This window comes from Danio aesculapii, chromosome 19 (assembly GCF_903798145.1).
Source record: "Danio aesculapii chromosome 19, fDanAes4.1, whole genome shotgun sequence".
NCBI lineage: Eukaryota > Metazoa > Chordata > Actinopteri > Cypriniformes > Danionidae > Danio > Danio aesculapii.
The window spans coordinates 24,688,186-24,700,577 of NC_079453.1; the positions used below are offsets into that span (position 1 = coordinate 24,688,186).

General features: G+C 35.8%; 1 protein-coding gene across 1 annotated transcript in view; it reads left to right on the forward strand.

Annotated features, from left to right (window-relative positions):
* ctdp1 (CTD (carboxy-terminal domain, RNA polymerase II, polypeptide A) phosphatase, subunit 1) overlaps window positions 1-12,392 on the forward strand; it is a 210,415-nt gene that overhangs the window by 38,250 nt on the left and 159,773 nt on the right. Inside the window, exon 9 of the mRNA XM_056479626.1 lies at window positions 10,544-10,685. Within this exon, the coding sequence (XP_056335601.1) occupies window positions 10,544-10,685 (142 nt within the window). The remainder of the gene's footprint in view (window positions 1-10,543; window positions 10,686-12,392) is intronic.

Here is a 12,392-nt window from a genome sequence, read left to right on the forward strand (position 1 = left end):
TTGCATTAATCCATGTCTTTACTGGCATTTCGGCAGAATAAACAACCATAACTTTAATGTCTATATGTGCTGCAGCAGTGAATGTATGTTGATGTTAGGTTCATCGACAGAACAAAAATGAAATGCAACCCTTACGACAAAACTAGACCGTTATTATTGTGTAGCACTTGTCCTCTTATAAAAATAAATGAATAATAATGTAGACTATGCGTCCACGCTTTTGTATGCGTTCATCTGTTATTTCATGATGTCTAGAAGATATCTGCATGGGGAAAAAACTATAGTAATTCATAATAAACATTGAAGTGTATAATGTGTACAACTCTTTGTTAATGAAAACTGCAGCATTATAAACTGATAAACTGTTATAAATACTGTAACATTAGAGTAAACTCTGCTGCATTGTGATGGTGTATAATTATATAGCCTGCTGAATAATTTGTTTATTACTACAATTTTGTCGTACCACAGCAACAATATTATTACTACGGCAGTTAATTATCTATAGTATGCTTTTAAACACTATCGTTTTTATTTTTTCATGTAACGTTATAGCTTATACAGTATGTACTGCCTCTGACAGGCCCTCTTCATGATATAAGGATCATGCCCAACATATGTGGTTGTTTTCTATTTATATCTCCTTTGAAATATGGTATAAATCGCAAAAATACAGACTTTATTCTGTCTCCCATTCAGTTTTATTTCCTGCCCTCCATCTAAATTCCATTTAAACGTAATGTTAAGTAATATTTTCAAGTAATGTTTTTTAATTTCTATTTTGTTAACTATAATAACCTTGATACAGTGAAACTGATCTGGCTTGGGTGAGTGACGTTATAAAGTATACTGGGGATCCATTTGATAAAGTTCATGACTTCACTGAAAAAGCAACTTTTGCTGCTTGTTCAAACTGCTTATTTAAAATGAGTTGAAACAACACAACTATTATTGGTATTAGAAAGGGCATAGGTTTCAACCAAGTTGTTGCCTAGCAACAAACAACTATTTATTAACACGCGTTAATACATTACTTTTTGAAGAACTACCTAACAAATTACTGTTAATTTTATGGCACTGTTTAATTACGATTTGGCATGATAGCCAGTATAACTTGCCTTACCTAATGCAGCAAAATCCTCCATCTGTTTCAGTTGAAGATGTGCTCTCGTCCAAGTTTTTCTTAGATTTTTAAATCTTGAATGTTATTACATAACTGTATGGGCCCCAAAACAGACAGTTACTTGTCAAAGCACCAAAACAGACAATTAATCGCATAATCACAGTTATCATAGACAATTAATCATCAGCCAAATTTCATCATTGAAACATCCCTATTTAAATTTTAATCATCATTTTTTTTTCAATGAAAATCACTATTTGTTATTTTTCTCCTCAGACATGTAGAGCTAACACGCTGTATAATTAAGCTGATTTGGGGTCACATTCACCTCACATCAATCAGACACTTTTCCTACTGATAAACAGACATTAATTGCAGTTTTTCAAACTGGTTTTAAAAAAAGAATTTGCAGCAAGCTAAAAAAGTTCTTGACAGGTTTGTCTGTCTGCCAGTGCTTTAAAAACCACAGTTGTTTACTATGATCCTTTTGGTAATTAGATGAGCAGATCTCACAGGTGTTGATGGGTAATTATTTAAGAGCTGTATCAGACTCCCCTGATTGGTGCATTGTAGTAGCAGAAATGAACTTTGTCTCAGCTCTCTGCTAATCAGAGAGGTCGACACAAATGATGACTCTAGTAAAAGGATTCTGCTTCAGTCCATGAGGAAATGCATCACATTTGTTTTGTGCCACTTCGAAGCCGCTTTGTTTCACTCTAATTGCTTGTTATCTGAAAGAGCTGTCAGTTCTCACCTGAATCTGATGTTAGTAGCAGGACAGGCTTTGGTTGACACCATTTACTGTACACTCTTTTTTTCGGTTCTGGTGTAACACCTATCAGAGATGTCGCTGTTACTCTGATGTTCTCTTTTGTCCTGCGGAAATTATTGGACATCATGAGGGTGGTTGGCAGATCTTGCAGGGCATCAGATTTAGGGTGCTTTCACACTAGGTTCACTTGACTGATCCCAAAAACTGTACATTTGCATAGGGATGCACCAATACCATTTCTATTGTTCTGATCCTGATACCCAAATTTTGAGTATTGACCGATACAGATCCGATCTCAATACTGTGCCATTTTTTTTAACATGACAGTTTCAATAGTTATGGTGATAAACTCAAATAATATATCTTCTTTAGTAAAAATAACAGACCTTTAGGCCTACTGTATATGACCGAGGGCACAATCTAACTAAAAACACAATGCTTGCTCATAAACTAGGCTACATTATTTGAGCATTTGTTATGACATTGATATGATCTGTTGTGGTCCAGTTTAGTGCTGTGCGTTTAATTGAAATTGTATTGTAATCGTTATGTGGACATGCACGATTTCTAAATCGCCTTACAGCACAATTTTCCCACAGTATACTGCTTGAATAAATTATTACGCAGTGTGCCTAAACAGAGCGCGAGAACAGGAGACTGAATAGCCTGCGTATACAGGGATGATGAGTTCAGCACAGGAGGACTTGGTGCCAAAAAAAGTCAACATCTGTGGTATGGTATTAAGCTACTTTGGATACAGGAAGGATCAGCCTTCCTGTATCCAAAGTAGCTTAATCAATCAGTCATATATTGCGCCTAAAAGCGCGTGGAAAGTGTGAGCGTGTCGATTTGCTTTAGCATTTTCAACGATTTGCGGTCACTGATTTGTCGTTGCTCGGTGACCGTTAACCGTTTTCTCAAAGGATGAAAACCTAACAAACCATTGCGATACGAGTTTTATGTATGGAAAGAATTAAAAGCATTTGGTGTCCGGGTGTCTTGTGTTTGTCTGAGGTAACCGAAATGTGTATATTTCATACAAAGTATGAAGCTAATTGGTCAGTTCTTGTTACGTGACTCGCGGTGAGGCATTCAGAAAAGTTACATTTAAAGTTTATCTGTAAAATGGATGTTTTCAGCTGGGTGCACCTTGCATACGTGCACGTGCCGCTCTCAATATGTGCACGCAATCCATGCGCCTCCATTGGAAATAATGGACTTGTGCGTGAAAAAGACGCGATATGTGAACGACCTATTTCACAGCAGCGTCACAAAGAGGTCTATGATCTATGCATGACAAAACAAATGTGTGAACACACACGCAAATACTTCTGATATTTGGTCAAACAGAACATCGGAGCCTTTTAATTGAGTTTGACGGCGCGCACCCTCACACACTTAAACACACACACATTTGTTTTACCATAGGTCTGTTCTAGAGACGATTTGTTACAGCTTTAATAGGTGATATTTATTTTATGTCTGTTTTAGAGCCATGTTACAGGTCTTTGATAAAGATCTAATTGTTTTTCTTTTGAATATGTTTCAGATTCAGACTGTAAACACAGAATCAGTCTGTCTATGACAAAATCATGATTAAAATCGAAATGGCAATATTGTTCAGGAAAATGGTGATAGGTCTGTTTTGCCCATTTTGCACAGCCCTAGTCCAGTTTGCTTTTTTAATATTAAGATTTTTCTTTGAAATCTGTAATACCACTATTGACCCTAATCGTTGGTTAAATAACCAGCCTTTTAGCAAAGCCTGATTTCATTTATTTATTTATTTATTTTGTTTATTTTTTATTTATTTATTTATTTTTGCAGGTTTGACACAGACTAAACTAAACAGGTTTACTTAATAAACATTTTCTCACCTGAACTTGCAGTGAGTGGGATGTAGAAAATGAAAACACATCTGCACAGAGAAAGAACACAATCTTTAAAATAATGACTTATATTAAACATGTAGCAAATATATGACAGGTTTGTGGTACAACAATTACAGTGGAGCATTATTTAAATCCTTATTTTCCATGGAGCGAAACAAACCATCCAGTTGTGTTAATTGTTCATTTATTTTTGTCTGAAAAGTTTTTTTCTTAACAGAAAAATTTTCTTTTTGGAATGAGTTTCGTTTGATATAATTTGTATCTTAATTTTAATGTATTTTTTGTCAGTTATCAAAACACAAACAGGTATAATAAATAAAATATTAATGTAATTAAAATTACAGTCAAATATTCACAGTTTCAGAGTAGCCTACATTAGGCTAAATAATTTTCTGTTAAGTACAACCATTTTTGCATCTGTCAGTTTCACTTTTATTAATTTAATCAACTACTTTGACCACACTGAAAGTATTCCCCTCAGAAGAATAAACTCAATGAGAAGGATGAGAGAATAGAAACTCATTATGAGTAAATGTTACGGAGTGGCACACATTGCGTCTGCGCAACCGGTGCATGAATGAAGCGCTTGATGCATCACTGAGACACAATATTCACAAAAATCACAGTATTTTTTCATATATCTTTAATTTTGTGCTGCTATTCAGCTAACATGAAAACCTCAATCATATTTCCTAGTTCCTCCGAAAGCCCACCCTCAAGAAGTTCTGATTGGACGCGCTTTGCTGTTGTGTGAAAACTGTCATTCAGTGTAGCTGTCAGTCGTATCAGTCTGACTCAGACAGAAAATGAAGAGAAACCTCATGCCTGCTCTCTAAAATAAAATCTGACAAGTCTTTTACATATATTCGAAATGAGTATGCTTAAGTATTATGACACGTTCACATATCATTTGCGAGTTTGTTATTTGAGATGTAGAACCCAGGAAAAGCGGCCGCATAGAGAGAACTGCAGCGCTGGTGATGATTGAGGGTGTTTACAGGGGTTTAACGGATAAATATGAATTCTTCTTTTAGGAGTTTTTAGCCAAATCCAGCACTGAATGGAGAGAGAGAGATTTTGGAAGCTCTCCTTTGTCAAAGGCTAGCTATATATTTTTTACAATTCTCGAACAGAATTAAAATTGAATTGTAAGCACTTCTCTCTTTCTGTTGTGTCCTTTCGAAGCCCAAATATGGAAACAGAATGAGCTTTGTTGAATAGCAGTGTTTGGAGGCATTTTAGCTTTCTCTTCTATAACATTACAGTGCCTCTGGCCACGCCCCTTTGCTGCGCGGGGTGTATGCGGGTGGTGAACCCAGATATTTTTTTTTTGTAGTGCCCAAACTTCGTTTGCTGTAGGCTTTAAGTTAACTCTGTAAAAGCCAATGCCTCCCCTTGCATTGAACTTTGAGCATATTACATTCAGAGATAAATATTTAATTAAAGTTTAAACTCTTACAACTTTTTATTGTTACTGTTAGTTTTCCAAGACGTCAATATAACACTGGATGGAAACAGTGCTGTTTATTCTTACTATTAAATATACAGTTGAAGTCAGAGGTATTAGCCCCCTGAATTATTAGCCCCCTGTTTATTTTTTTCCCCCAATTTATGTTTAACGGAGAGAAGATTTTTTTCAACACATTTCTTAACATAATAGTTTTAATAATTCATTTCTAGTAGTTGATTTATTTTATCTTTGCCATAATGACAGTAAATAATACACAATAAGACACTTCTATACAGCTTAAAGTGACATTCAAAGGCTTAACTAGGTTAATCAGATTAACTAGGCAGGTTAGGGTAATTAGGCAAGTTGTTGTATAACGATGGTTTGTTCTGTAGACTATCGAAAAAATATAGCTTAAAAGGGCTAATAATTTTGACTCTAAAATGGATTTTAAAAATTAAAAACTGCTTTTATTCTAGCCGAAATAAAACAAATAAGACTTTCTCCAGAAGAAAAAATATTATCAGACATACTGTGAAAATTTCCTTGCTCTGTTAAACATCATTTGGGAAATATAAAAAAAAAATAAAAATCAAAAGAGGACTAATAAATCTTACTTCAACTGTATATTTATTTTACATTTTTAGCACATGATTAGAATGGAAACAAGGCTATTTACTCATACAGCATGTGGATCTAGTACTATATGATGCTCTATTATTTCAGCATCATCCTCTTCTCTGACAGAATGACACGGTGCGATGATGAATTTCTGTTTTGCTGTAAATCCATTATGCAGCGTGTTAATAACAGGAAGGAAAGAAGCAGAAGGTCAACATCAGGTCTGACACGCAGTCTTGGATCTTCCTGAACTTTATTTATTCAAACTCAAATGAATCTTTTGTTTCACCGCACTCGTCTTGACACTCTCCACGCCACAGAAACCCACACACACACACACACTTAGACAATCAAGTGCAAATGTAATTACTGCCGAGTGCTGTCTAATTGGCCACCATTAAGCATTTAAGCAAACATTTCCACACTCCAATGTCACCACACTGTCGTTTTAAACTGTTATCACCCCCCCCCGTTTATCCGTCAACACCCTCAGCTCTGCCAAACACAAACCACAGAACCATTTTAATGCAGAACGGCTAATGAGAGAAAGAGTGGAAGGAAATCCACAAAGCCAGACGGGAGAAAAAGAAGCAGGAGAGCTGCCAAACTTTCTCTCTCTCTGTATTTTTTTTTTGACAGCTTTTCACAGATATCAGCCTTTGGTGCCAAATTATTTGTCTGGTGGCTGGGTTGTGTAATTGCGTGGATGTCCTTCCCGCTTTCTGATCCCTCGCTTGTACAGACACAACTTCACACAAGAGCAATTCAGCTGAGAGCAGCGAAACAGGACCATAATGAACGTCAGTAGGTGGCTTTGAGGAGATTTCATTCGTGTCCTGTTTGGACCTGTGTGATTACCGGGGATTGATGAGACTAAGTGTTCATTTTGATCATGGCACTGCATTCATTTAGATTTTTGATATAGATTTTTATTTCGGTTAAAAACTGAACACACGTACACTTCAGTGCTTGCCACAGGTTTGAAATATACTTGCGGTGGTGGCTGGATTGAAACACACTTTTTACCCACAGTACGTAGTTAACTATATGCAACAAACAAAACAAAATTAGATTTTTAACACTATTTATATTATTATCTCTTTGAAACTTTTATTTTTCAATGGGTTAAAGTAAAAAAAAATCACTGTTGAAATAAATAAAAAATCCACTATTTCTCTTTCATGCTATTCAGGAGCCATGTGCACCCACTGACATCTCGCATTCAAGTTCAGGTTGCTTTATTGGCATGACATTTTGTACAGTATTGCCATTTTAAATGTATAAAATATATAATATATTGACATCATCAAATTAATAAAATATACAGTAAATGAGAAATAAATGACAGAAATAGGAATAAAAACAGACGATATCTCTAAAAATGATAATAATTACAAGAATAAAACGTGTAGATTATTTAAATAATACAAATGAGTTGATTACCCATTTCTAATGGTGTACAAATATTCTGCAGCCAATTTAGAATACTCTCCGTGTGTTTAGTAAAGTTTTTCTGAGTTGTTTAGATTAAATAATTAATTATTTAATATCTCTCGCTCTTGCGGCTATGCGCATAAAATTAATGACAGCTTAGGAAATAAAAGCAAAACCAAATCCTGGACGTTTTATTAGATTTAGAAACCCTAGCCGGACGGAAAAAGGTGTGGATCTCTGTGGGTCTGCAGAACATGTAAGGCTCTCTGTTGGAGTGTTGACATTTCTCACGCACACAGGACAGTATGAAACGGGAGAAATTTTTCCACTACTTAATCGTTTGCGTATATTTGTTTATATCCGGCGAATACAAAACAGTGTAAAAGGATTATAATAATAGTAAAAAAAAAAGTGTCACTAAATATACTTGGGCGGCCATTAATATAGCTGGGCGGCCCACCTAAGTGAAGTCTATGTGTGAGAAGCACTGCAGTTGAAGTCAAAGTATTAGCCCACCTGTTCAATTTTTAATTTTCCCCAATTTCTTTTTAACAGAGAGAATGACTGATTTCTTTTATCTTTGCCCTGATGAAAGTACATAATATTTGATTAGATATATTTCAAGTTTCAGCTTAAATTGCTCATTTTAATTAGGGTAACTAAACAGGTTAGGGTAATTTTATGAAAGTTATTGTATAACAGTGGTTTATAAAAAAAAAAAAAAAAAAAAAAAAAAAATAAGTGGGTTAATAAAATTGCTTAAAAACTGCTTTTATTTTAGTCTAGTCGTAAAAAGAGACTTTCCCAAAGAAGAAAAAATATTATGGAAAATACTTACTTGCCCTGTTAAACATATATATTAATATTTAAAAAAAAGAAAATAGTTTTCTAATACTTATTAATAGGCTAATAATTTAGACTTCAACTGTTCATATTGAAAACAGTAATTGTTCTTTCTGTTTTTGATTTGATTTATTTGTTTAAATAATAAATAATCATACACCTACAAACATTCAAACACAAATAATTTTCATCATAATTAATAAAATATCTACATATCTGTATAAAACAACAATGACAAAAAAGACATTTCGACCAGTTCAAAATGAAGCAGGATTAAGCACAAGCCTTTTTTCCCCATGCTTATTATTTCACATTATTCAATTATCACTTCAGATCATTTCACCTTCAGTCCTTACATATTATTTGTACACCATTTGTACATTTACTTAAACGGTTTAATGCATTCAGTTGCATCATCGTGTAGCGGAATTGCAAAGACTAAAACTAATGCAAATCTTCCATAATTTGATAATACTTTATGAACTTAATCACTTTGTCAAGATGTATTTGCCAGTGGATTCCAGTTATTAAATTTCATCATAAAAGCTATTATGGAAGGTTTTAATGATATACAAGAGTTTTCAGACATTAAAGCTCTATTATGAGATAAGCATAATTGCATATAGCACTTAGCTGTTGCTCACTTCTTTTTTTTATTTCTTTTTTTGTCTGTTGTGTATGTAAAGATCTTTATGTGATCTCTATTATTGACTATGTTTATATGGACATCAGTACTTTATCAGTAGTCAAAACAATGGTAATTGATCACCAGTTTAGCTCACATAGACTTCTGTTGTGCTCACTGTGTGAATTGTTTCCCAAAAGTATTGAGAAATGTGTCCTAGTGTCTGTAAAAAAACTGAAATAAGAGTATTATCTTAATCGTATTAAAATCTGAGTACTGGTGTCCAGGTAAACATAATGATTGACTGTGTCACTAGCTATGTTTCTATCCAAAGATGCAAATGAACTTAATGCACAAAACAGAAATACTGCATAAAAGGCGTGCAAATAAAGCAGCGTTTCCATCCAATGAGTCAAAGAGAACAAAATCGTCACTTCCTGATTAATTAGTGCCAAATATCAACAGTAAAAATTGAATTTTCTGTGGTAGGAGAAGCTGCGTCAATCTTTTCTTAATTAACAAATTACCTGCGCCTCACAAGACAAATGCTGACATGCGATGTTTTACAATGTGCTCAGTCTGCTGGATTGTCCATTCACACACACTTTTATTATAACATGATCTCTTATAACAAAATCACATTACTTTTTTTAATGCGCATACTGGAATTTGTTAAGTGTTCCCATTGTAGTTTATGTGCATTTTTTTCATATCAAATAAAAAGTTTATCCTACTCAGTTTTGTGCATATGTCTTTTATGCGCATTCAGTGTTTCCTCTAGGATTTTTTCCAGCTGTGGCAGCAGGCCTTTTTTTTACACAGATCTACCAACTACCTGTGGCGTTATTTCAATGACAAATGTCGTTAGCGCAGTATTAGATGTCAAGATTGCATTTATGTAATAGCCTACGAGCATGCGGATCTCTTTGCTTGCGTGCTGATTTTTTCTGCTCGTGCACAAAACTTCTTGCACGTCCCCTCAAATATAAGCCGCTTTAAGAGTGCGCAGATCTTCTTGTGCGCTCTCAAATAAACGCTGCTGAGGTGCGATTTAGTGTGTTTATGTAACGAGTATGTCTCCAGCATTTATTAGATTTGCTAGGAATATTTATGAATGCCTCCTGTATTAATGCGTCCTGAAGTAAAGTGAAACGCTGTACGTCGTGTTTGCCGGCCTCACGCATCACGCACCTGTCATAGTCAGCCAGTCAGTCAGTCAGCACGTAACCTTAAAGGGTTAAACAAATGTCGCACAGCACTACTACGGTTATAGAAAAGTTTGCGCTGTTATAATTCACTTACCTTTTAATACGTTTTGGTGCGATTATCACCTGCTATTAAAAAAATAGAATGTTTTGAATGAGAAGCTGTAATGTAGCCGTGGCGGGATGAATCTTGGTATGGCGCCCCACTATGGAAGAATGAATGTAGCGGAAACCATGGCATTTTCAAAACTTATATTCAAAATGCACATGAAAATAGATGGATGGAAACATGGCTACTGTAGCCTGTACAATTTAGCATTAAAACTTTTGGGTTATTTGACAAACTTTGATTGTATTTTTGATATCTAGAATGGAATAAAGGAATAGAAAAATGCGTTTTGATTTTTTAGCAGCTTTTTTTTTTATTGCAAGACATTCAATTCAGAATGCAATTTTCTTTTGCTGTGCTGTTGCGTTCCACTCTGCTGGTAGTGGAGAGAAAAACACAGACCGATCATATTTCACATTGCAGTGTTGTTTATCTCAATAGTGTTTTGTTTTGTTTGTGTCTCTGTCAGGTACAGAGAAAGTTCGTCAAGCTCAGGGTTGTAAACATCTCCATGTGGTGAATCCTGATTGGTTGTGGGCTTGTTTGGAGCGCTGGGAGCGAGTAGAGGAGCAACTCTTTCCTCTCAAAGAGGACTATAACAAATCCCACAGGTATTTATCTTTTACAGCCTTCTACTTCTTTTTTCATCCTTTATGTTCGCTTGTGGCTTTCAGTATGAAGTCTGTATTGTCAGTATTTTCTGTTGTGACTGCTGAAATTTTCATCGTGTTGTTCACTCGTCACTACAGCGCTCATAAATAGAACATGAAGCATTCAACAACTTAATTTCAGCTTGTACTGACTCTTGCAATATTAAAGTATTATTAAATAAATCAGTTTCCCAAAAACTTCCTTGTGGCACAGTAAGGGAGATGCTTAGCAGAACGTTAATGGAAAGTGAGTGGTGGCCATGAGTCAAGCAAGATTTTTTTCCATCTGCTTGTTTACACGTACCGGCAGCTAGCTCTCTGCAACTCTCACATGGTCGCCCACTGAAGCTAAGCAGGGCTGCGCCCGCCCAGTACCTGGATGGGAGACCACATGGGAAAGCTAGGTTGCTGCCGGAAGTGGTGTTAGTACGGCCAGCAGGGGGCGCCCAACCTGCGGTCTGTGTGGGTCCTAATGAGTAAAAAGAGTAGGGGTTTAACCCCGGCATCCTGGCCTCCCAACCCTCCCCATATCATAATTGGCTTAATCACTCTGTCTCCTCTCCACCAATCAGCTGGTGTGTGGTGTGCGGTCTGGCGCAAAATGGCTGCCGTCGCATCATCCAGGTGGATGCTGCACACTGGTGGTGGATGAGGATGTTTCCTCCTATGTCGAAAGAGTGCCCAGAAAAGCGCTATATAAAAGTAAGGAATAATAATCATTTCCTACGGCTTCAAGAGGAACTGAACTATGGGTGTGCGATATGACAATTTTTGATGGATGACTAAAATGTCTCCATGATCTGCTTTGCGAGGTATATCATAATATTGCGCTTCTCATCATACACTGTAAAAAAGTTGAACTTAAAATTGTAAGGCAATTTGCTGAACAGCCATTTTGAGGGCCTGTTTACTCTAATATGTTTTAGTTTTAAAATGGCGTTTTAGAATGAAAATGGTCCAGGTCCACACTGACGTTTCATCTAGCATTTCTGAAAAGCTCTCCATCCATACTACACCACTAAAAACGCATATCATGTGACCAAACATGCACTCTGACATGCGCTGAAAGCTGCTTCAGCGTATTCTCGTGTCTGAGCTCCAGGCAGTCAGCGGAAGCTCAGAGCACACCTGCCCAGCTGTGAGCAGCCGTACGTCAGCCAGTCCATCTCAAATCTGCCGCTGGATATCATCTCTCTGTAGTTGTTATCGCGATCTACAATTCATCTTGTGTAGACCTGTATATAATGAGTCAGTCTTTTGAATCTCTTAGCCTAACATGTTTTGGCTGAACGCAAAGACAAGTTGATATATTAATTTATGTACACTGATTCTGCACATTTGACCGATTGCTCGCCTTTCTTATATTGTATAAATTTATTGTACTTTATACTTTGAAAATTATTATTGATTATTAAAATTATAGCTTACTGATTATATTCAGCAAAAGAGACAGCTATTCTGTATTTCACCATACATTCTCTATGGTAATCTTTGTGCATATAGCCTGACATTAAGCACATACTGCCAAAACCACACAGTGAGCCTAATGTTTCATATTTTTCAATGAAAATGAAAGGAGGCAGTTTTTAGGCTTCGTTTTATTATATTGCGTACAGTGAAGATGACGGTCATGTAAATGTACAAGATGCAACAACATTTTTTGGTGTC